This window comes from Mixophyes fleayi, chromosome 6 (assembly GCF_038048845.1).
Source record: "Mixophyes fleayi isolate aMixFle1 chromosome 6, aMixFle1.hap1, whole genome shotgun sequence".
Lineage (NCBI taxonomy): Eukaryota > Metazoa > Chordata > Amphibia > Anura > Limnodynastidae > Mixophyes > Mixophyes fleayi.
In genome coordinates, this window is record NC_134407.1 from 26,173,177 (window position 1) to 26,200,270 (window position 27,094).

General features: G+C 42.1%; 1 protein-coding gene across 2 annotated transcripts in view; it reads left to right on the plus strand.

Moving 5' to 3' along the window:
• The first annotated feature begins 3,153 nt into the window (after nucleotides 1-3,153).
• Nucleotides 3,154-27,094, plus strand: part of CPXM2 (carboxypeptidase X, M14 family member 2) — a 68,900-nt gene continuing 44,959 nt past the window's right edge. The window contains exons 1-3 of one of the 2 annotated variants that reach the window (XM_075216077.1): nucleotides 3,154-3,231; nucleotides 11,818-12,150; nucleotides 25,114-25,212. In XM_075216077.1, the coding sequence (XP_075072178.1) occupies nucleotides 11,838-12,150; nucleotides 25,114-25,212 (412 nt within the window). In that variant the 5' untranslated portion in view covers nucleotides 3,154-3,231; nucleotides 11,818-11,837. Of the gene's footprint in view, nucleotides 3,232-11,097; nucleotides 11,506-11,817; nucleotides 12,151-25,113; nucleotides 25,213-27,094 lie in introns of those variants that run through there. The other variant, XM_075216076.1, reaches the window with a different exon arrangement.

The window sequence follows — 27,094 nt, forward strand, 5'->3', positions numbered from 1 at the left end:
AAAATATGAAGTCAGACCTTTAGATGCTGAGTAAAACATGCAAAGAGATTCCAGAGATGAACGAAATGTCTTCCAATGATTGAGATAATTGTAATCATAAAGATACAGTATTTGTAGCTATTGATGAAAACGTTCTTTAGTCTCATTTGAAAATCTGAAAATTCAGGAAAATCAAGGCGTTTGTAAGGTCACATCATGGAGAAACCTGATTCCATTATGTAACCAAACCAAACAGGGATAGAACTAGGGTACATGCCAGTGAAAAACGTTGGATTTTTCCAAAGAGGGCAAAGAAGGAGCTCTTATGAATATTTTAAATTAAGATGTTGCTTGATCCCAATGCATACAAAGCCATAGTAGGGCTGGACTTAATTAGTAGTGGTCTAAGGGATTTCGGAAACCATGGACAGGAAGCATTTGATACTATTCGTAATAATTCTACTTTAAAATTAGCCCATGATGTAGTGTTCAAGGGAGCATGTGTTTGAATGCACTGTGAGGTATGCAATGCTGCATAGTATTTCTTAAAGACGGGGCGGCACAGGGCACCATCCACAATATGCCAACGTAAAGTTTTAATTTTCACTCGGTCACATTCCCTTGTCCAAAATGAATTTGGTAGTAAGTTTATCTAAACTAGAAAATTAGGTATAAACAACTCTGAGAGGGGAGATCTGGAATAAATAAAACTATACTCTACCTAACCAAGAGATAAAAAGCGCTCGCCAAAACAACCTGGTCCGGATGAAACAGACAGGTAGTACTACTGAATAATTGATTTGCAAATAGTTTTGCAAATAATTTTAAATCCTCATGAAGTAAAGATATGGGATGATACTTTTGGCATAATGTGGGGTCTTTTCCTTATTTGTGACTCATCACAATTTTGGATCGTGTTGTAACTGGGTTCAGTTTCATGATGCAAAAGGGAAATCAATAGATTTGTTAAAAGATGGGCTACAAGATTTTTAAAAGTGTTTTAATAGATGGCGATTCAGAGAGGAATCCATTGCGACTTGTAATATCTGAAAGGATTTTTGTCCCTATATTGAAGTAGGTGTAGCCCCGGCACTAGGATCAAATTATATTTTTCATACCGCCACTTCTTAATGACCACACCGACCACTGTATACACTGATCAACTACAACATTTAAACCATCTGTCTAATATTGTGTAGGTCCCCCTCGTGCCACCAAAACAGCTCTGACCCATCAAGGTATGGACTTCACAAGACCTCCGAAGGAGTCTGGTGGTATCTGGCACTAAGACTTTAGCAGCAGATCCTTTAAGTCCTGTAAGTTGTGAGATGGGGCCTCCATGGCTCGGACTTGTTTTTCCAGCACATCCCACAGATGCTTGATCAGAATGAGATCTGGGGAATTTGGAGGCCAAGTCAACATCTTGAACTTTTTGTCATGTTCCTCAAACCATTCCTGAACAATTTTTTAAGTGTGGTAGGGTGCATTATCCTGCTGAAAGAGCCCACTGTCATCAGGGAATACCATTGCTATGAAGGGGTACACTTGGTCTACAACAATGTTTGGGTAGATGGTACATGTCAGACCAGTGGCGGATCCAGGGGGGGGGGCGCTCGGGGCATTCGCCCCCCCCCTAGCAGCAAAAAGCTAGGTCCCAGCTGCCAATTAAAATGGGAGGGGCGGGGCTAAGTGCAAGCGGGGGGGGGGGGGGGGGTTAAATGTGGGCCAGCCAATCAGAGTGGTCCCAGCCTGCGACCACAGCGGGAGGAGGCGGGGCCAATCGCGGGCGGAAGGCGGGGTTAACGCAGGCCAGCCAATCAGAGCAAAGGAGGGGCATGATTATGCAAAATCGCCCCCCCTAAACATAAAGTCTAGATTCGCCCCTGTGTCAGACTAACACCCACATGAATGCCAGGACCAAGGTTTTCCAGCAGAGCATTGCCCAGAGCATCACACTGCCTTCGCCATCCATCCTTCTTCCCATAGTGCATCCTGGTGCAGGATGTGAGATGTGAATTCTTCCTCAGGTAAATGATGCATATTCACATCCACATGATGTAAAAGAAAATTTGATTCTTTAGACCAGGCCATCATCTTCCATTGCTACATGGTCCAGTTCTGATGCTCAAGGGCCAATTGTAGGCACTTTCAGCATAGACAGGGGTCAGCATGGGCACACTGACCAGTCTGCAACTACGTAGCCCCATACACAGCAAGCTGCGATGCACTGTGTGTGCTGACACCTATCTATCATAGCCAGTATTAACTTTTTCAGCAATTTGTGCTACAGTAGCTCTTCTGTGGAATTGGACCAGACGGGCCAACCTTCACTCCCCACGCACATCAATGAACATTGGGCACCGATGACCTTCTTGCCGATTCACTGGTTGTCATTCCTTGGACCACTTTTGGTAGGTACTAACCTCTGCATAACGGGAACACCCCACAAGACCTGCCGTTTTGGAGATGCTCTGACCCAGTCATGTAGCCATCAAAATTTGGCCCTTGTCATAGTCGCTCAGATCCTTACTCTTGCCCATTTCTCCTGCTTCAACTACATCAACTTCAAGAACTGACTGTTCTCTTGCTGACTAATATATCCCACCCATAGGCAGGTGCTATTGCAACAAGAAAATCAATGTGGTTTTAATACTGTTGTAGCTGATCAGTGTGATATATATATATATATATATATATATATATATATATATATATATATATATATATATATATATATATATTTATATATATATATATGTATATATAGTAAAGACTATAATTACATTGTGAGCAGTTTGTGAAAAATCATTTTCTGAGCAGGTTAGGTGTGTCGTCTCTTAGTGCTACTGTCTGCAGTACAGAAGATCACCTCTCAGCTCTGAATGAGCCTAATCCCAGCTTTACCAAATAATCCTAGACGACTGAGCTCACGGCCCTGATATAAACAAGATGTGGAATTTAAACAGCGCTTTGCCAGTAAAGGGCTTTCTAGAGTAAGTATTAATAAAAGAGGATGACTTTGTTTCCAATTATTCATATAACACAAGCCTTTCTCACGCAGGGAATAGTATGGCAGTGCAGTAACTCCTCCGCACTTATTTCCATGTCTCAGTTTTCCATTTTATAAGTGTGAACCTTATTAAACTTTACAGCACAGTCACACTGTACATGGAGAGGACGGCAAAATATGTTTCCAGTTTTCTTCCAGACCAACGTGGATGCATGAACTGCAAGTCCATGACTATGTGGAAGGTGGGTAGAGAACTGGGTGAGTGGGAATGGAGGTGGGAATATCAGCTATCTTCAACTCGGTGAGGGACATTTATTATAACTGGTGCACAGTAAAACAGGTGCTATAACTCAGCAGATTTGAACATAGTCTTCTAGGGCAGTTTAGATAGAGAAAGCAAATGTTTGATTTATTGCCATGTGTTCCAGCACTTTTCTTATGTGCATCATGAATGTTCCTAAATTAAATGAGTCCGGCTCACACATCCAAAACACAAAAGCGTATCAGATTTGTCTGTTTTTGTTGCGCACAGCGTTCCATTAATTTCATATAACGCAGTCTTGCTCCAAAAGGGCCGTTCCTCATGGCTCTTCTACTCCCCGTCCGACTGCTCTGGTCACATGTGCTCCTTCCTCCAATTACTGTCTAGCAGCATGGTGACAGCATGAGTGTTGTGTAGGAGGGAAAGGAGAGGAAGTATCCTCGGGCCATACTTGGGCAGCACGGTGGCTAAGTGGTTAGCACTTCTGCCTTACAACACTGGGGTCATGAGTTCAATTCCCAACCATGGCCTTATGTGTGAGGAGCTTGTATGTTCTCCCCGTGTTTGCGTGGGTTTCCTCCCACACTCCCCAAAAAATACTGGTAGGTTAATTGGCTGCTAACAAACTGACCCTAGTCTGTGTCTGTGTGTGTTAGGGAATTTAGACTGTAATGGGGCAGGGACTGATGTGGGTGAGTACAGTACTGTGGAATTAGTGGCGATATGTAAATAAATGGTAATAATAATAATACTTACCTATCTATTGGGAGATGCCAATAGGGAGGTCCAAGGAGCTAGTACAGAGGGTGTGACAACATGATTTGCATCATCATAAACCAACCCCCCCACCCGCTGCGTAATAATGCATTCACATCATCACTTAGCAGGGGCATGATAACACGATTTGCATTGAGTTGCGTCATGATCACCAGGAGAGGTGACATCATCCTGCCTCTCCTGCCCCAATTCAAGCTGTCAAGCATTGAGGGCCTAATACATTGATTGCAATAAGTAAGGAGCTCAGGTCATTGGTGTCCCCCGCACTCCTTCCTGCAGAGTCAGATCACAGGTGACTGGAGCATCAAGAGAGGACGACAATACCACCTCTTTGGATGGGGGCAAACACCCCTGTGCTCAGTACATAAAAAGCAATGTGTACACATGGGAAGTTCAAAAGTGGGGACACACAGACATCACTGTTATGTAAATGACTGTGACCCAATCTATCATACAGACATCTTTAGATATCACTTACAACTGTTATTAGATTGGACTTTTAGTTGTAATTAATCATTTTAGGGTGATATATGTAAAATGTTATTTGATCTGAAAGTGTTTCATCGCCAATAACTACATTTTTATTTAGCGTGTTGGGGGCATCTTTATTTAGAATGAAAAACACAAGAACTCGTCTATATTCCTGTCTTCTCCATGTTCTGCCTGTCATGCCAGAGACACGCTGAGATCACTGTGCAGGACCGCCGGCATAGCAACCAGGAAAACAGTAGGGATCATTTGCAGGGTGTTCTGTTTGTGATAGCAGCAGTCTGACGCGGAAGGAAACAGAAGAACAGGACGATCTCTGAATTCAGTTATTACGCAGTAGATTCTGCACTGCAATCCCAGAAGCCTAACACAGAGGAAATTGGATGGTAAACAAATGGTAAAAATGGGAAGAGAACATGCAGTTCTGTGCAGCCCTTTAAACAGAGCCCTTAAAGAGGACCTATCAGGTTTGTTTTTTACATAGTTCTTTGTGTACTATGTCCCTCTATGCTCCCTCTGCCCGGGAGTGAATATAATATATTAGCATGCACTAAATGCAACTATATTCTGACTTCCATGTTGGTGCCGTATTCGCTCCCTGGCTAAAGGTTCCTCAGAGTTCGCCAGGTAGGAGAGCTGTAGGAGGAAGCTGTCTGTTCTACTCACACCACACACAGACCATTGATCTGCTAGTCACCTGTATTGCCTTGTACTTCTAATTAATGCACTGATATCATAATCCTCAAGTTGGGCTGTATTAGTCACTGCCAAATGTGCTCCAACAATCAAACCAAAGTCACTGAGGCCTCCTCTTGCAGTCAGGCTAGCCAAAGGTATAGGCAACCACAACAGCCCAGCATTTTTATGTATGATGTTATTTGTATGATGAGCCACGCAAGTGTGTAAGCCCTTGTTTCAGTTTGCTTGGTGTCCCTCAGTGACCCAAGTATTTCACTTTTCCTTGTCTAACTACCTTTATATAATACTCATATCAAAACAAACGACAAAAGAATTGGTGGTTCAGGGCTATGTCACAAAATAGACACACTCTACGGGCGAGAGTTAATAAAACTTCTAAAAAGGAAAAGAGGAGATGTTGCCCACAGCAGCCAATCAGGTTAAAGCTATCGTTTGCTAGACAAATGATAGCTAGAATCTTATTGGCTGCTATGGGCAACATCTACACTTTTCCTTATTAGAAAGTTTAGAAAATCCACCCTACATATTTTCCCAATAAATAGATAAAATTGTTGAGAATAGAAGTTATCAGTTGTTGAACTACTTGTGTGGAAATTATTAGTAAAAGTTAAAATTAGCGTTGGCCATTTAAAGCCAACATCTAACATAAGATGCTGAATTTCCTTAGATGTTACTATGACACCATACATCAAAGCTAATTCCTATACAGGCATGCAGCATATGTATCTCGTGTGTCCCTAGTTTCAGTGGTTGACCAGCCAGCGCTAAGCTTTCTGCTTCTACACCGAGATATTTTCATTCTTGTCTAGTAGCAGGAAACTCGTTTGGGGGAGTTATTGTTTTATTTCGAGAATCTGGGGAATTTTGTTGTGATTGCATTTCTAATGACTTTTGGAGCAGCTGGCTTATCGGAGCCGGAGGCTGTGGGCCAGTAAATGTTTCTTTTGGCTTTGGATAGGTTCTGGGGGCTTGGAGCGGACCACTCTGTCTGATGCACAGCAGCTGGAAAAAGTCTGCATGCAGCTGTGCGATCGTTGCCGTTGTCTCCATGTGGTATCTGAGCTGCAGATGTTTATGTTCTTTGGATCATACTCATCTTCAGAGTTAGGCTGTGTGGCAGTGCACTAATCGCAATGAAAATATCACCATTAGGTTATTTTAACACCTAGAGAGTGTGTGGAGCCACACTAATCTTGGGGTAGTCACGTGTAATAATTTCACTGCCATTTCTGTAAGTATAAAAAAGTAATTATGTCCCATTTATGTACTCTACAGAGAGAATCCGTAGTGCGGTGGTTAAGAGCGCTGATTATATAACAATGACCTTGATAGGTTAGCCAGAGACCCTCGCTGAAATTGCAGTGTCAACCCCCTTTGTCTTAGGTCAGGCGCCAAAAAATCTTACGCTTTTTGCTGGGCAGTAAACCTGTGCCTGGAAGTGCCATATAAAAATAATTGTAAGTCCCTTTTCTGTATAAGATCATTTATGGCATGTGTGTCAAAAGCCAAATTGATTTGTCTATATATAGCCTACAAGAGAACTGTGCGTATACAAATTATCCTGAAAATGGTAACACACTTTCTTGGGATTATAAGTACCTCTCAGACATAGGGAGAGCCTTTGTTTGAGTCTGCAAGGACTGTCGTACAAAATATTGGGGGACATTTATTTAAACTGGGGCAAAGCAGAAATAAGCCAGGCAGATTTTTTAAAGGTGGTCCTTATCTCTCCTCAGCCTAAAGACTCCCTGCAACTGCCATGCGCCAGATTGATAAAGACATTAGCTGTGCTTCTTTTTGAGGACTTGAAAAGGTTGCAGAAAAGGTCCAAGATAATTATCATTTATAAAGTGATGGGCAAAAAAAGCTTCCTTCTCACTCCAGGGGGTCAATGTATCAAGCTCCGATTTTTTCAGAGTTTAAAAATTGCGGCAAATCGCGGGTGATAACCCGCAGTGTAACAGTGATGTGTTTAATAATCTCGTAGCTAGGAAGCACCGTGTTGTATCTGGTGGTTTTAAAGCAAACTCTGGAAACTTTGCTTAATTGCAGCTTCATACATTTGAGACTTGGATAGCTAGAGTGGCAAACAGTCAGGACTTCAATCTCTAACGATTTTTGAAATGCAGATTTTGACACTGGGGCAAAGACATAAGAGCTGGTGTTACGATTGTATAACTGATCTCTGTGTTCAGTGTTCATTTATCCAATTTTAAGATTAGTTGGTTTTACATATTCAATACAGACTGTAGGACATTCTCTTGTCTAATGCGTTGCTTCTTACATGTTTCTCTCAAAAAGTTGATGATACCTTGAGGCTTCCTGTCATATAACCAGGGCCGGATTAACCATAGGGCTAACTGGGCTACAGCCCAGGGGCCTATGGCATCCAGGGGGCCCTTGAAAGTGCTCAGCAGCAGTATTGATCGGTTGGGGGCGGGGGCGTCCCCGACGCGATCAGTGCTGCTGAGCACTTTCACTGCGGTCCTTCTCCGGCGCGCTGTAGTCTCCTTACTGAGGAGATCTCGTGAGTCTCACTCTAACGAGATCTTCTCAGTAAAGAGCGTACAGCACGCCGGAGAAGGAGGTAATTGCCGCAGGGGGGGAGGGAGCAGCTCGGATCACGGGGGGGGGGGGGGGCCCTCACTAGGGAATGGTGGCCCCCTTAGCCCAGGGGCCTCCATTCCTTTAATCCGGCCCTGCATATAACAGCTCATCCTGGAAAAAAACTGTTGAAAATTGGGGACGTTGGGGACCGCTAAGTGGGAAAAGGGAGACATTCATCCCAGTTTTTCGCTGATTGCATTACCTTCAATGTGCAATTATTTCACCTGACTAGGTCATCAAGCTGTGGATGGTAAACTGTTGTCATGACCGTAAACAGTTTCAGGACCCAGTGCAGACATTAAATTTGTGCCTTGGCCTGTGAGGACATCATGTGGCCTAGCTACTAGGAGGGGAAAAGTTCTATTAACCCGCTGGCGACTTGTCTGGCTGTGGCAGAACATGGCAGGAAACTTTCTGGTCATGTGGTGGCAAAATCTAGAACCAATAAAATGAACTCTTGACTGTGCCATGATGAGCCCCTCCAGAGAATGTTAGAACCGGACGCTGGCCTTGGTTGAATTAGCACCAAATCCGCAGCCATGACATTTTCACAAAGAGAATGAAGGCAGCAAAATATAATTGGACCAAGCCAGACACTGTGAAAGTCACTTAATGAATTGTTCCAGGACCACGGCGTCAAATGTCTAGCTGGCAATCTGAGTTTGCCACTTATCTGCATAGTTACACATTTGTTGTGCAAAGGCCCAAGGCTTATCAAGTCGCAGTAAACACTGGTGAGTGGTATGCAGAGAAGAATAGCAGTCTTGACTTGTCTTCAAACACCAAATTCCCATAGTATATCCCCTTGTGTTTCTTCTATTAAAAAGTGGTACCAGACAGGTTGACCAGAATTCTAAGGGCCAGGCCTGGTTCATGGCAACACTCTCAAATTTTGCTAGATAGGCATAAGGATCATCTCCCTTCTTTATCTTAAGAATCAGAGTAGACACTGTCCTCTGGGAGGACAGAGTTAGTGGTACTGTTTCAGCTCTAATATCCCGTATCTCCTCCTAATGAAATGTCCTCTCCTGTTGGAATGATAAAGGATGATCCTGAGTCTGGTTGGTAATTTACTCCATTTATGACTGCTGGAGCTCCTTGAGTGGTCTCCATGTTGGAGTGATCTCTTGCATCCCTCAGATTGAGATGCTACTCAATCCCACTTCTTACACCAACTTGTGAAAGGCAGAAGCTAAGGAACAAATTTGGAGCCAGAGACTTTTGTTAGGTCCTCAGTACAGGAACAACATCACAGCAAATCGGCATCACAGAAGTGAGTCAGGATCATCAGGTTTAATTAACAACACTGCCTGACAAAGGATTAACAGAGAATGGGCTTGTAGAGCACAATCCTTCCTTCAGGACTGACAACTTGACACTGAGCCTTTTAGGCTTTAGAAAAGGCATATGACTACCTTATGTGGGAAAGCGGTGGAGCTATCACACACGCCTTAAACATATTAACCCCTTCTTCACTTGTGTCAGATACCCACCATGCTGCCGATTGCTATGACTGATTTTCTGCATTTGACATCATAAGGAATCAGTTAGGATTTTCTGGATAAAACATAATGTGACCTGGGAACTCTTGTGTAGACTAACTGTGGATTCAGCTCCTGATACAGAGTTGAATGTAACTTGGGTGCAAATTCCGACCCAAAGATGGGCACACAAAAATAACGTATTTCAACCCATAAGCCGAGTCCGACGTATCATCCAAAACTGCAAGCATGGGGGCCAGATTTACAGCAGGTGTACTTACACAGAACCAGCAATAGGAACAACACACTTGTTAATAGGCTTCACATAATACAGCATATAAAACCTTCCTTTCGCGAATGAATGAAAGAATTTATTTTTAGGAATACACATACAAAATCCTATAATATATGCACTGACAATGAAGAAAGCACACAGCTGTTTCAGGTGTGAAACTGCAATCAGCCAATCAGAAGCCATTAACTAGAGCTCATCATCATCATCATCATCTCCCTAGGCTGGTGCAAATAATATCGACTGTAAAAGATGAATCTGTGTCTGCGTCGGCTATCTATTCTGTGAACATGCCCTTATATTAAAATATCCATTCCCTCCCCGTCACACCTCTTCAGGCACAAGAAGGCGCAAGTGTGGATGCCTGCATCTCTCCATAGGTGGAGGTTTTTGTATGGTAATGCGCAGAGCAAAAAACACGTACTGTATGCTACGCAAATGAGCATACTTGCAACTCTACAGCAGGCACTTAAGTTCTACCAGCATAGTCATCTCTCTTCTATCACTGCTCCAACGTTGCCCATCCATGTATAAAAAGGACCATTTGCTTATTTAATATAGCCACTTTGAATATATATATATATATATATATATATATATATATAAATATACAAATGTATTAGATATCTCTTTCATAGTACACCAATAGATGCCTCTTAATATGGGTCCTTTAACGTGATTGCATTTTTACTAGTAGATGTTTTATGACTTAATATTTTTCACAAGTAATAACATGAATATATGATAAGAATGGCATCTAACATGCATAAAAATATTCATTTTATTGTGCAGCTGGGCAATGCTGAAAAATAGGGACATTTCCATGGCCAAACCTTTAAAACCTGGGAATGTCCGTGGAACTGAATTACAGTTGGGAAATATGAGTAAACATGAAATGATGGGGATTGCACTGCTCCAAGGTGTAAAACATGTGGGTGCACCTGGTCAGAAGTAAAGTGTCCCCGGAAGATATTTCAATGTTATTAAATTAAATGTTGGTGGCCACGCCTGTCCTGAAAATAACTTGCTTGCCTTTAACACCCCTCCCCTAAAAACTGACATGCAGTCAGATCCAGTGGCAGGTGCACACGGCACTCACTCACTGCACTGAACCTTCCAACATTCTCGACAGTGGGGACCAAAGTCTTGGCTGTCGGGAAGGCGGAACAGTACCCCCAAATAGGGACTGCCCAGTCTAAATTATGACGGTAGGTATGTATATACATCCTACCCTGGGAAAGCCAACAAATAACACAGCGTTGTAAAAAGGGGTTAAAACAAGGGTGGATGAGTGAAATGTGGCCATGCAATGGTCTGTCTTATATTTTATTAAGTAGTCTAGAGTGGGATTATAATCCACTCCTGCACTTGCCTATGTCTACTTATTATCTCCTATTATTCCCTCTCACGCACTGTTACACAACTTCTTCACTCACTCTTTCAACTTTTCCTCATTTCCTTATCTGTATATACAGAATGCAGTCAATCATTTTAGCATTTCCCAGGCACTGACACATGAACCTTCCCCTGTCTCAGCCTGGCCAAGCTGCCTGCAAACAGCACAATTCAGTAGCAGGACAGCCCCTGTGCATACTCCATACCTGCCCCTTCTTCCTCACTACACTGTGGAAAGAAACTGGCTGCAATTATTCACCACACACAGCCTTATTACATTCAAGTCTCTGCACAGTTTAAATACTGTCTTGGGGCTTCAGAGAGTCTGTTGCGTAAGAGAGAGAGAGAGAGACAGAAAGAGTTAAACTGGGTCTACTTGAAGATGCAGAAGTCTCTCAAAAGAGACAAACTCTGTGCTTATCCAGAGTTCAGCCTCCTGAAATAGAGCCTCAACTTACCTATTCTGAGACCTCGTCTGCGTGAGTGATCTCTCAGGACACAGCAGCCCCTGTGGGTAAGGACACTGTCACTGGAGTCTCAAACTCACTGTTAGTTCTGTAGGTCTTGACTTATTGTTATTGATGAAACATCTCTCTTACAAGTCTGTCACTCTGCAGAGAAATGTACTAACTTGCATGAAGTTCTCTTATTACATCTCTGTCATCTTAAACTCCTCTGTGAATCAGTATACTAGAGTATTATTATGCATCAGTGTTTTCATTTCACCTTAATTATTTCGCTTTTCCTTTCTTGAACTCTACATGACACTTTTAACTCCCTCTCGTCTTAAGCAGCTACAGATTCTCCCATTTTATCTGTATTGTAGACAATTAAGGAGATCAAGAAATGACACAGAAACTTGATTTGTTTTTCTGGATTTGGGGGATCCTGCTTGTGCAAAGGACCCTGGCGAGACCTTCTGATGAGCATGACTATTATCACCAAGATATTGTGTCAAGGGACCGTTTCTACTCCTATTTGGACCATGAGGACCTACAGACACCCCTGGGAGAGGTGGAGGTACCCCCAGAACCCATAATGGAAGAAATACATGAGAGCCAGGATACTAGGGAAGAGATCTATCCCGTGCCCAGGAAGGATATCAGCAAATCTAAGAAAATCAGCAAGAAGGAAGAGAAGTCACATTTGCAGAAACAAGGTAATTGCCTTTAAGAATAACAGTCTATACAGTAAGTTACCAAACTCCTATATCCTGAAGCTATTCATCTACTGCTTGGGTTCTAACTCGGAGGTCAAGCAGAAGTACTTTATCCTTAAATTTAAAGAATTCCAAGAATTTATTGCTGAACCTACACATTATATTGATTGATTATTATTTTTATCTTTTATTAATAAAATCCCAACATACTGCTCTGCAGTGATGTGTATTCAGGGCATCTTATTACAAAATAAATGACAGACAAGGAGGTTGAAAATAAAGGGAATGGTTACTTGTTTAAACAAGCTCACAATATAATGACTGGGTGACTTTAATTTATTATATATTAGTGGGTGAAAAGTTTAAGTCTGTAGTTTATCATTTAAATTAGGCAAAATGATCTTCAAAAGTTATTGTACAAAATATGTTTTCAAGAGACAAAATGTGTCTTTTTAAACAACCTATTTTTAGGTAGTACTGTTACAATTGATGTCTGGTTAGTGAGGGGTGCGAAGTTCCGGACATAGAATGTTCGAGTTCTGTTTATGTTTCACTATTCTGCACTGTATTTGAAAATAAAATTTCACGGAACTATTAGAACAGGGACGATGAAAGTGTCATTCTGCTGTGTGGGTGAATAGGACACTTACAGACAATTTCCTCCAGTGAAATTTGCAAAATTTAGTGGCCACATGAACAACAATGCAATTTATCACATACTGTTTTGCTCTTCTGTCTTTAGCCAGTGTGGGACATATAAAAATGGACTGCACGGCACCACGGAGCAGTAAAGTTGTTTTTGCCTTTTTTTGTGGCTTCCCACACCTGCTTCATGCTGTCTTGCCTATCCTTGTGTAACTGTACATGGATTTTTCTAAGCAAGGTGACACTTTGTTCATAGATGACTGAAACTTTTTATAATACCGGCTAGATCAGGGTATTTCCTATGAATAATGACCCCAGCCCCTGGAACTGTGTAAGATCACTAAAGAAGATATGGTTCTTTCTAAAATCCTAACTGGATGGAGATGGCGAGAACCAGAGACTGTTCCCTTATTTACTGATGCAGAGGTTTGTGCCAACCTTGGAGGTGGCATGAGCTTTTTATAGCGTAGTGCTGTTTGCCTAACCTGAGGGCACAAGATATGCCTAAGTCACAGTAAAGTGATAAAATGTATTTGATATTTGAACTACAACCTACACAACTATGACACATGCAATAAATACATCAACAATGACCCCTTACCCTCATTAATTAAGGAGGGTCTAACTAGCTATAGGCATTGTTTTCTCCTAACTTTTTCAACTTGCACATGATTGGCACACACCCATCAACACAAACCCATCAGCACAAACCCATCAGAACAAATGTATTCCTTGTTGGGTCTGACTAAGGACATAGTATGCAAATCTATACACAGTGGTCCGAAAAGAGATATAATAGATATAGATAGCAATGTGTTGTCTAGTCATATGACCCCCAGCCATTAAATGATTTATGAGGCTGCTATGGCGAGTGCTAACAAGATTTTTTTTAAAACATAGGCATCTGGTTGGTCTATAGCGGATGTCTGCTGTGGAGTGCTGGAAGTTTATGTAAGCTTGGCTCTGGTTGGTCTATAGAGGATGTCTGCTGTGGAGTGCTGGAAGTATATGTAAGCTTGGCTCTGGTTGGTCTATAGCGGATGTCTGCTGTGGAGTGCTGGAAGTATATGTAAGCTTGGCTCTGGTTGGTCTATAGCGGATGTCTGCTGTGGAGTGCTGGAAGTATATGTAAGCTTGGTTCTGGTTGGTCTATAGCGGATGTCTGCTGTGGAGTGCTGGAAGTATATGTAAGCTTGGCTCTGGTTGGTCTATAGCGGATGTCTGCTGTGGAGTGCTGAAGGTATATGTAAGCTTGGGTCTGGTTGGTCTATAGAGGATGTCTGCTGTGGAGTGCTAGAAGTATATGTAAGCTTGTGTGAACAGGGATTACTGCAATATTTATACAATATCTGTTGCTATTGATTGTGTTTATCGAGATAATTCTACACTTAAATAAATGCAAATTACCTTATTGTTTTGAATAGCATGACAGTATTTATAGCCACATTATTGCTGTGTACAGTGTTTGTGCAATGCTGATATGACTGTGCAGCGCTGAAGGAAGCACATTTAACTCATTAACTCACATTGCCAGAACTTGTATAAAATCAAAATTGGTTCAGAGGGCAATGCCAATTCTCCCCCTCCCCATCCCCCTTTGCCAGCCCTCCCCTGGGCACTGAACGCCACATACATCCCAATATGCTACGTATATAATTTCATTTGTATAAATACAAACAAAGGAATCTTGCGGTCATGCTCCGCACTTCCTCAGTATTATAATCCTGCAGGTGTAGTACGTATATTTATCCTACCAGAAAAATATTCTAGGAAAAGCAAATGCACAGACTATAACTCCATTTTTCTGTTGGTTTAACAATAACCAAGATGCATTTTTATTGGGTTCATCAAATAATTAATATATGATGGTGAACTTGTTTTTAACATATGTTTTGTAATTATGGATAAAATGTTCATGTCAATGTAAAGGTGAATGGCTGTCTGCTAAGATCGTGGCTGTATACTGTAGATCAGGGGTGTCCAACCTTTTAGCTTCCCTGGGCCACATTGGAAGACAACGAGTTGGTTTGGGCCGCACATAAAATACACTAACACTAACGATAGCTGATCATCCAAAAAACCATAAAAAACATAGTTAACATATTAAACTTACTTGGAAATGAAGTTAGTAAGGGTTAGGAAACCTGTTGCAGAATCATGATTAAAGCAGTAGTCCCATTACCAGCTATAATTTAACTTACCTGCATCTGCCCCTTAGTGGGGTTCGGGGAATTAAATGGCAAAAACTTTTTTTCCCTCTCTTTCTGCACCCATGAATCATTTTTTTTATTGACCAGTTTGAAATGGTCACCGATATAGGAGCATCAGGAGGACTAATAGAAATCTACAGAGAATTAAAGATAGGGTGGTGGGAAAAATGGCTCATGGAGCAGCCTCCGATGAGGGTAACAGTGGGTGATAGTTTCACCCTACTCAGCACTGCACATTTAAAATGGTTTAAAATATTATAAATACAATTATCTCTTAATATTTATATTAGATACATACAGAGAACACAGCTAGTTCATAATTGCATGGTGCAGAAAGTCCAAATTCAGAGTAACAACAATAAGATACTGGATAATCTTTCACTGCTGCTGATAGTTCGCGCGGGTGACTCCTCTGTGCTGCGCTACGCAATGGATGTTGGGTGTGATGATGTCACCCCCGACATTCACTGCGAGCGCCACACGGAGGAAGAGACCAGGGAGGGAGCCGGAGCGCCAGCTGACGTGACCGCAAAGTAAGTATTTTCTTTTTTTTTTTTTGGCAGGATTTTTTTTTTCATTAACAGCGCTGCCCCCTTGCCACAACCAAAACTCCTGACGCAGTTTGGACAACCCTGCTGTAGACCATTAAAGTTTATTTAGTTATCCATGTACTGTACAGTGTAAAATGTACAGACCTACACAATCTGGTGTCTTCTAGAAACAGTATTGTATGGGTATAATGTACTGTATGAGGAAGATGCTACCAAAAGCTGATAGAAATTTGAATTGCATAATTTTTATAAATAGGGCTTATTTCAGTGGTGGGCAATGGGCGGCCAGCGATCCTACACCCTCGTCCCCCAGCTCCGCGCTCCTATTCTGACTTATGTTCTGCTTTGTTAGAATGCAATTGACATTACCAATTTCAATAGCGTCTTAACAATAGCAATGTTGTTAAGATCCTTTACATGACTCAGGGTAATATACTCAGCTCTGAGTAAAGCTGGGTACACACTACAGGATTTTGTCCAATAATTGGACAAATCAGCCGACATCCGACCGTTTGGTCAGATATCATGTGAGTGTTTATAGTGACACGATGATCTAAAGTCGTCCCAAAGTGCCGATCATCGCTTCATTTGGTTGGTCGTACCGTTCAATATTTTCCGATCAATCACCTAACGATCATGTAGTGTGTATGCACTCATGCTGACCATCTCCATAGAGTTTACAGAGTCTGGCTCTTTTTAGCCGATGTTAGCACTGAATGATGAGTGAATAAATGTAGAGAGTGCTGTAGAAGGAATAATTAATTTGTTCGTTCTGAGACAGACTATTTAATTTGAGAGTCACAGATGCTAACGAAATTCGTTAGGACATGTGGATAGCTATAACAAGGCGGTTTTAATCAGTGTGACAATGTAACAGTAGTGAATGGATGAATATTGTGCTGTCATTCTCCGGACTGGAGGACCAGGTAAAGGACCAGATGAAGAGCACAGATCTGAAGGTAAATCGTGTCAGTGTGTATGCATGAATCGTCAGACTGATCGGACCTTCAGTCGTAGGTATAATCGCTTGAGATAACACCTCGGTCGGAAAAATTCTTCAGTGTGTACCCAGCTTAAGAAGAATGAGTATATCAATATCACATCACTTAAGTACTCTTTGCCTAAATCACGGGCTAGTGTGCTGATAAAGTGCGGTTTTACTCTTAATTCACCTACAGTTGTACACCCTGATACAAGAAATGTAATACAGGAGGCATGGATGAAATTATGAAGATAACTCTAATGTACACTCTGCACCACAAATGGACATAAATGTGAAGAAAACAAGGTAGCAATAAACTGTATTACAACCTAAATGATAATAATATGAAAAGTAGCAACTCTGAAGAACGACAATTGAATATAACCTGCAGTAGAGAAGAAGACAATGATAATGCGAGGTGTAGTCTCAACATTATTATTATGAAGAACGTACTGTGGCGGGTGTTACAACCAGTTCTAGAGGGTAACTGGAGATTCATCACACACCAAACAATACTGGCTCTTGAACAGATGTAGATAAGGGCAATGGAAAAGACGCTGAGTAGTCCCTTCGGCAATAAGCACTATTAAGTGCCATGGATAGAGGGAGGAGAAGTCCCAGCAGTGTACAGCAATGCAAGGATGTATCTCTGCCGCAAACAGTCTGTAACACACGTTAATGGCTCCATTCCTGGTGTAGTGCAGAATTAGGCAGGTTACTCACAAATGTAGTAGACACTGACCAGTTCTGGAAACCTGGAGGGCACGAACCAAAAACTTGGAATGGCCTGCAGTGACTCTTCTATCCAAAAGGCAACAAGTACAGCAGTAGGAACCTGGAACAATGGCAAAGAGACAGGTCAAGCAGCAGACACCTGGAACAGCTCTCGACCTGGTAAGGACCTGGATCTCTGGGTTAGCTCTAGATTCCCTATGTTCCTCAGGGCTGGACCTGGATGTATTCTGTTCCTCTTGCAGCTTGTAGAGGACCCCTGGCAGCTTCCTTTCTTGTAGTGACAGATTGCCCTCTTGGACTGTAATTTCCCTTTGGAAGTCTGACAGCTAGCAATCTTGCAGCTCTTCCTGTTACATTGGTAGCTTTTGTGACTAAAGTGGCAGCCTTGTCTGTAAGATTGGCAGCTCTCCCTGTTAAAAGTGCAGCTTGCTCTGTAAAACTTGTAACTATGTCTAGGGGATGTGCAGATCTTCTCATCTCCTACAGACTTTAACTGCTGTGTGCTCTCTCTGCTACTCTGCATGTGTTTAGGGCACTTATGCAAACAGTAATCACTCTCACTGAGTGTTTCTTCCTTTTTAGCAGACTCAGGAACTGTTCTGGCACTGGTTTCTGCAACTCTGCGGCTCTCAGGCTGTGACATGCCTACCTCCTCCTCATCATCATCATCATCATCATTTATTTATATAGCGCCAACATATTCCGTAGCGCTTTACAATTGGGGACAAACGTAATAAACTAATAAACAAACTGGGTAAAACAGACAAAGAGGTGAGAAGGCCCTGCTCGCAAGCTTACAATCTATGGGACAATGGGAGATTGACACATGAGGTTAAGTATACATTTTGCATCTTGGCCCAGCCAGACTGCAAAGGTAGGGTGACTCATAAGCTAAATGATCCTGTCACACAACAATGTTATTCCGGGGGTAGTTGTCTTGTGTGAAATTGTGTAACAGGCTAAAGGTAGTGAGGTTAAGATGGTGGTTGGCTCTCAGGCTGTGACATGCCTACCTCCTCCTCTGTCACTCCCCGGCTTGCTTCTTCCCCTGTGCGACCATCAAAAAATCCTCCAAGGCCTATATGTATTCAAAGACATCCCGTTGCCACAAACTATAATTTTCTGGTGTAATTGATTTATGACTGTTTCCTGTATACCTTACTTGCTATTTGTTGCAAAAATGGTTACTTTTTACGTTAGTTACCCATTTTCAATCTTTCGCCTCCATTTAAAGCTGGCATTTCCTGCACAAAGTCAGTGGCTTAAGTATGCCAATTAGAGGGATGAGTCAGATTCAGCAGTATTTTAGAAATATAAAATGAAAATAGTTGCTGTGATTTTTGTAGAGCATAGAAAATGTAATTTCAAAAATCATTAGAAATAATGGGGTTCCCCACCCTAAATATTGCCACCCTCCAGCAATCTGTTGGCTCTGTGCCCAATGCTTCCCGTATACTAGGAAGCTGGCACAAATCGGGTGCCGTAAAATGTCTACCTGCAGAGACTGGGCATCCTACAGTAGAGTAATGGGTTGGTATTGGGAATTTTAAAATGTGTTGCAGTTTCTTGTTGTTCCTGACATTTAACGCTCCATCCACCCCCAGCCTGCCATCCTATCCAAGAACTGCGCTGCAGCCAACCAAATCACACATTTTCATCCGATACACTTCACTCTAACAGAAACCACCTGACTCCTATTTAATGAAATACAGATGAGCAAGTCAGACCTTCCTTACATAATCCCATCTACATCAGCAGGACGCTGACTGAATAATAATATATCACTTGTGTCGGCTAGTACAGTGGTATAATAACTCTTTCAGCCACTACTGTACGAGAATAATACAGTCTAGGTAGGAAGTGGAATCGGTGTGTAAGGAGCTAATGGCTAGAATCAGTGGAATTTACTGATCTCAGCCAAAACCAGGATTCTTTTTGGTTCACTTTATGCAGACTAGTTCTGTTGTGGGGGATGGGAAGTGAGGTGCCCCGATATTTTCTTTTTTTGCAGGATATTCAGTTTAATAAAGGAGGGTGTTCACATTTTATTGTGTGAGATGCATACACAACACTCACACTTAACACACTTAGGTCTGATTCAGAGTGAGGTGTATTCCCCTTTTACATGGTGTATCTTTGCATTTTTTGAACATACGCAGCTGCGACTTTTTAGCACTTACGACTACTTACGCCTGAAGACACATGATGGGGGTGTTTGAGCAATTGAATACAGATTAAGATTGGGTTGTAGTCGGAGATACGACTGAAAAAGTGGTTTTATTTGCTGGTGGTCAGGGGCAGATGAAACTCAGGCCCTTAATGTGACATGAGACAGAATGATGCACTGGCATAATATGACGTGTCGAGATGATGAGATTCTGCCTGCAAAAAAACCCCCAATAAAACATAGAGCTTTCTTTGTGTTCAAGCTCCAAGCTCCATGATCAACTAGCTCTTCAAGTGTATCTGTGTCCCACACCAGAGATTGGGGATCTGCTATACACTAGCAACCAGAGATTGGAGGTCTGCTATACACTAGTCACCAGAGATTGGAGGTCTGCTATACACTAGTCACCAGAGATTGGAGGTCTGCTATACACTAGTCACCAGAGATTGGGGATATTCTATACACTAGTCACCAGAGATTGGGTGTCTGCGATACACTAGTCACCAGAGATTGGAGGTCTGCTATACACTAGTCACCAGAGATTGGGTGTCTGCTATACACTAGTCACCAGAGATTGGAGGTCTGTTATACACTAGTCACCAGAGATTGGGGATATTCTATATACTAGTCACCAGAGATTGGGTGTCTGCGATACACTAGTCACCAGAGATTGGAGGTCTGCTATATACTAGCCACCAGAGATTGGGTGTCTGCTATATGCTAGTCACCAGAGATTGGAGGTCTGCTATACACTAGTCACCAGAGATTGGGTGTCTGCTATATACTAGCCACCAGAGATTGGGTGTCTGCTATATACTAGCCACCAGAGATTGGAGGTCTGCTATACACTAGTCACCAGAGATTGGAGGTCTGCTATACACTAGTCACCAGAGATTGGGGATCTGCTATACACTAGTCACCAGAGATTGGGGATATTCTATACACTAGTCACCAGAGATTGGGTGTCTGCGATACACTAGCCACCAGAGATTGGGTGTCTGCGATACACTAGCCACCAGAGATTGGAGGTCTGCTATACACTAGTCACCAGAGATTGGGTGTCTGCTATATACTAGCCACCAGAGATTGGAGGTCTGCTATACACTAGTCACCAGAGATTGGAGGTCTGCTATACACTAGTCACCAGAGATTGGGTGTCTGCTATATACTAGCCACCAGAGATTGGAGGTCTGCTATACACTAGTTACCAGAGATTGGAGGTCTGCTATACACTAGTCACTAGAGATTGGGGATCTGCTATATACTAGTCACCAGAGATTGGGGAACTGCTATACACTAGTCACCAGAGATTGGGTGTCTGCTATATACTAGCCACCAGAGATTGGAGGTCTGTTATACACTAGTCACCAGAGATTGGAGGTCTGCTATACACTAGTCACTAGAGATTGGGGATCTGCTATATACTAGTCACCAGAGATTGGGGAACTACTATACACTAGTCACCAGAGATTGGGGATATTCTATACACTAGTCACCAGAGATTGGGTGTCTGCTATACACTAGTCACCAGAGATGGGGTATCGGCTATACACTAGTCACCAGAGACTGGATGTCTGTCTATCTAAATAGCTATGGTGGTGAGCATAGTAATTTTACAATTATACATTACTCAGAGCTTTTAGACAGACGTAATTATGGGTGACAAGGCATGCAATTAAAACGAATAAAGATCTTCAGGCGTGTATAATATGTAACACACACAGTAGGGGTTTGATTGACAGAGCTGGTATCAGTGTGTCAGCACAATATTATAGAAAATGTAAAATAATGTCTTCAAGGTATTCTGCAATATAGAATTTCCGGTTTACTGACAGCTTAATAGCTGCCAACCTTTCAGTGTGATTGCCTGTGACAGCTGCTGCTGAGCAGGTGCATCCAGAATGCAGGACCAAGTTACATGAGAAGAGGTACTGTGCAAGTGGACCCAGCATGTAGAACTAGATAACTTGAGTAGTGGTACTGTGCCAGCATACCGGACCAGAATACATGAGAAGTGGTACTGTGCGCATGTAAAAAAATTCAAACAAATGAATGGACAAAAATGCATAACATTTCTTAAAACTGCACTGACTGTAATTTTTTGTATATATAGCACCTTATTCCTGTCTTACTCCAGGAGTGACCCGATGTAGGAAAAGTGAGTTATACCACGTTCACACTGCCGTCTGGCAATATGCCGGTATTTTGAACCCAGGATATTGGCGTGTCACAAAGCAGCTCATCAGACCCTGTTCACACTGCACCTTGGACCCGGGAAATTCCCGGTGTCAACCCTGTTCATACTGAACCTGGGTCTGCCCTGGCAATAAGTGTGTCATCACAAGAGGAGCTTTGATTGGCTGATCCCCCCAGTCAGCTCCTTTTGGTGAGACCCAGGTTGAAAAACCCAGCAGCACCGTTCACACTGGCGGCTACACGGGAATAACCCTGCAAAAGTTCCAGGTCTAATTTCTGGGTCATCATACCCGGGTAGATGCAGGATCCTCATTCACACTGAGCCACGACCCGGGTTTTTAGGTCAGTGTGAACGTGGTTTTATTAGTGGCAGTTTCTTTGTTAAAAGCTCCCCCCTCTTGCCTCCGTGGCACAGGGAATGAATGATTCTTGAGCACCCTTTTTTTGTAGAGCTGAATTATTTCATTTGCAATCTCTTATCATTAATGTTCCCCATATGAACAGATACTGGGAATTGCAACTGAAAATAGGCAATGCACATGTGTTTATTGATACACAATCAGGAAATACACTGAGAGTTTCACCCAGCTTACAGAACCAGAGAAGTGGAAACCTGTTATCCAGGAAGTTATGAAAATCAGAATGAAAATCAGAAATTAATTGCTGCTGCTTGCCAATAATGTAATATGGCTGATGCTAATTTGGGTGGGATTTACATAAATATGCACTGCAAATTGATACATTTTATCAATGAACTTCAGTGTTAGAATGTAGTTTATTGCTAACTACTAACCAATACAGAGCGGCTTCCCCATGCTCTGACCAATCAAAGCCAAGCCACTCTGTATTGATTAGAAGTTGACAGACTGCCCGGCTGTTAGTTGTGTCAAGGCTCCACTAGCAGCATGTTATCGGTGCTCTACAGGGTTTTTAATTTTTCTCCCAATGGATTGCAAGCAGGACGCAAGAAGGAGGGTGTGTGAGGGAGTTTTTATTTTTAACACAGTAATTTTTCCATGGTGAGTGCGTGTTTATTTTACAGTATTTTTAACTAGTGTACTACGTGTTCCAGGGCTTGGATTCCAGGGCATGGTGGCACTTGTAGTTCTACAAGTGCCAGCATACTGTGGCAGCCATGGTTATGCTGGTAGCTGTAGTTCTACAGGTACCAGCATACTCAAACAGTTTAGTCATGTCAGGGCTTGCTGAGACATGTAGTGCACCAGCACAAAAATGCTGCAGGTTTACCTGTTGTAGTGTCATCAGACCAGCCTGTAATGGTAGCATTTTTTTCAAGGGGAACCCACACTGTTTGTCCCCCTGATTTTGCCACTACCAGCTTAGGTTTCACCATTTTTAAAATATATATTTTTTTAGAAAAACTAAAACTACAATTAAAACCAAGGTGATGATAATGACTGGAGTAGCAACAGCATGTTGATACGCTTACCTGTTACAGAATAAGAACATATGCTGACAATTACATCCATCACACAAACTAGAAGGTTGACATATAGGGGTACATTAATCAAGTTACTGGATTGAACAAGTGGAGATGTTGCCTATAGCAACCAATCAGATTCTAGTTATCATTTATTTTGTACATTCTACAAAATAACAGCTAGAATCTGATTGGTTGCTATAGGCAACATCTCCACTTTTTCAAACCCGCAGCTTGATAAATTTACCCCATAGTCTGGTAAGAATATGAATCATTTCCAATTTTACTAATGAGACAAAAACATAAGATAGGAACAAAGGTGGTAACTATTAGAACTTTTAAAAAATGAATACTACAAGCTGCAACCAGCATGAAGAATAAGAGTATTGGTACGGAAAGAAATATTTTGTGCCCCATCCTAAAAAAGACATATAGATAATAGTATCTTTTAATCTTCCCACAGCATTGTTTTTAACTTCCTCCACCTCTGCTCTCAGATTTTAACCCCCTTCTCCAAACACACATCAGCAGAACCATTTCCTTCTTCACCCGCTTGCTCTGCAGATCTGCTCTCGCCCTGTAACATGGGCAGCATAATTACCTACATTCCCTACCTCATTCCTGGGAGATACCAATGGAAAAAGAGGAGGTGGGTTGTACCTCATCAAGCCCCACCCACCTCAGCAAACACTGAGAGCCTGTGGTGTTATGACCATACTGAGGATTGGCAAGCACCATAGATGTAAAAAAAAAGGCCATACTACTAACTCTTAAAAAAAATCATGTTGACCCGGTCTCGCCTGATATAATTTAAATTATTAATTGTATTAAATTTAGCAAAATTTATATTTTTACTGTAATAGAAATGAATAATTATGATATTGAACTAATTTAGAATATAGCTACTTTCGTTTTTGCTGCATGCTTGCCAAAAGATTACTTTGCCATGCCATCTATAGTAAAAGTCTCATCTACATTTATCCACTGTTTGTATTGCTTTTCTTTTTGTATAATGTGCAGTAAACTTCCTTTCAGAGCAGGAGAAAAACCAAAACCGGTAACATCATTCAATAGCACCATAGCCCTTCTGATGTATTATGCTGTCTTATTAGGTTTAATAATGATTATTTCTAGTGTTTTGTGCCTTCTGCAAGTTTAGTCTGTTGAGTATCTGCAGCTCTGTTGTGCATTCTAGCCAACTCTCCTGAAATGTCTGGGAGACTCACAAATTCCAGGTAGCTCTCCCGGACTCCCGGGAGAGCTAGAAATTCTCCTGCTTCTGCCCACTTCCTAGTGAAGTAGGCAGATTTTGAGCCACCATGCTGTGATTCCTGGAGAATTGCATTATATTGGCCCAAAATAACGCGATTCGCAGAGCCCTGCCTCCTCACGCCCACCTTTTCCCCGAGACTCCCGGAGGCCAAGCTTGGCAACTATGTTGTTATGTTTTGCCTTTGCCGTACCTCCCGACTTTTAAAATTCCGAAAGTGGGACAAAATAAGCCCAGACTCCGTTCTGCCCAAACTCAGCCCAGAAATGGGCAAAAACTCCACCTACTTTTCAGTTAAGTCCCGCCCCCTTTAAGGCCCGCTAATCTGTGTGTCCTGACCAATCAGGACAGTTAGGAAGTAAGCCTTTACTTATCTATGTGACTGCTGAATCTGAGGCAGCCTCCATTACTGCTGTGTGTGTATTTCTAAAAGGCGGTGTAAAGTCCTCTGTGCTCTGATAGATTATATATTTTTACCTGTACAAGTATCTCTCTAACATTTATAACACAAACATACAAAAATAGCCATTTTTGCCTTTATCGTGAATTTTAACACTTAAAAGTCAAAGTATATTAATATAGGCACTAGTGGTGAAATAGGCATTTACAGGCGCAATACCATTGGCATTTGCCCTGCAATACACAGGCATATCCCAGAGATTCCTTTCTGCCTTGTGCAGATGTGGTGTGTCTGAGGCTATTCTCAGCCTTGTTTAATGAGATAATGGCCAACATTGTAATAACACAACTGTCTTTGTTTCCTCAGCCAAAAACAGTAGCAAGAAGACGGAGAAAAACAAGAAAATCTCGGAGAAGTTTGTTTTTGAAGTAAGCGAGGAGAAGAGGCCAGAAGGTGTCAGAGAAAGTTCGTGAGAACATTTTTCTGTTTTAATTACCTAACTGGACACAAGTTTCCTTCTAAGCCGCGCACTATGGAAATAAATAGATGAAGATGAAATGAATAAAAAAACAGACTTTATTGACGCAAAGTACTGTATATTGCTATGTACTTAGTGTTAACCCCTTTTCTTGCCATATTTGATAACTTATTACTGTACAAACGCTCTCTGCTTATATATATCCCCATGTACATTCAAGCAGGTTCTACTTAATACATTTCTGTAGCTCGGATCGGGCAATAGACTTATATAGAATGTGAGGATTAATGCCCATTTAATATTGTCACACACTGGCCAATTCAGCCGCTCGCCCCCGATTGGATCTTTGTTGGATTGTGCCATACACGTACATAGAAAGTTCTGAACATTCGGTCAACGACCATCTGGATCAGACAGGGCCCCACTATCTCGATTGAACGATGACTGTATACATCTGGCCTGGACAACTTGTGGCTCTCCAGGTGTTGTGAAACTACAAGTCCCAGCATGCTTTGCCAGCCAATAGCTGGGACTAGTTTCACAATACCTGGAGAGCAAGGGGTTATCCAGAACTAGTGCACATAGTCAGCTACCGTCCGTCACTTTCGGCATTGGATGGCTCCCATTCTGATGTAGACATCGGGATCGGCAGTCTATTTGTGCTTAGGCCCTCAGTGATTTCTGTCCATTTAGGTCTAGAACAGCCCATCTGTGCATCTAAATCACAGTGAATTTGGGTTCCTTACTCGTCAGCAGTTACGGGTCATTCACGGCTAACCACTTTTAATGTGCTAGGCATGCTTTAATAAACACATGAAGGCATATGAAACATAGAAAATAGCTGTCAACGATTTAGTCCATTGTGCTTATGATTTTTAATGCACATAACGTGAAAAAGAAGATAAAGCATGTGTTTGTTTTCATGCATTTTTAGTTTTTCCAAGCCCATGTGTGAGAACGTAGCCTAAAGGTGACAACAGCGACAATGCAATGCACTTACAAATATAGTATTTATCAGTTTTACTCCATTAGGTAGGAGGTATGGGGTTCTACTATCTACAGTTTTGCTCAGGGTCCACCAATGTTTTAAAGCAAGCCCCGGTATCAGGGGCAAACGGAGGATTTGTAGAGGGCGGTTTCCACATCATGTCACCAGTGGGTGTGACCAGCATGCATGTGGGCGTGGCTATAGTTTTAGGCAGTGCTTGGCTGCTCTCCAACTCTTCCTATCCCCATAATATACATGGGCAATGCTGCGTGCACTACTGTTAGGTGCACACAGCTCTCCCTTTTCAAGCAGAGCTGTGTGAAGCGGAAGCAGGGTCCAGTGCCCCAGGCTTGGAGGGGGGTTTCCAGGCACTAGAAACCCCGCTCAGTTTGCCTATGGGTATATTTAGTGAGGATTGACCTACCCCTAATCCTTCTTCTATGCATTAAACTTGCCTCCGCAGAGGCTGCTGGGAGGCAGATTAGGGCATTAACTACTGTGCATTATATATCTGAAGTTTCAGTGTTCCACACTAGTCTTCCACTCTCAGGCACAGGGATACCTTGAAGGAGGCAGCGATTAATGACCCTTTTTATATCGTTAATCTCCCACACACTTTCTTTGCTTATCAAGCCCACAGACTGTTTTATAAATATATCTTCGGGTTCTGGCTGCAGAATCTGTTCCACAGTTTACATTACGTGGAAGCTAAGATCAGCTCATGTGCAAATGGAAAATGTGACTGTCTCCTAAAATATGCCTGTTGCCTCTTACAACATGAATATGCATGACAAAGGAGTTCTGCACGAGCAATCCCTAGAGGATTTTACATTATAATACTGACTTTAACCTCACCATATGGGGGTAAATGTATCAAGCTG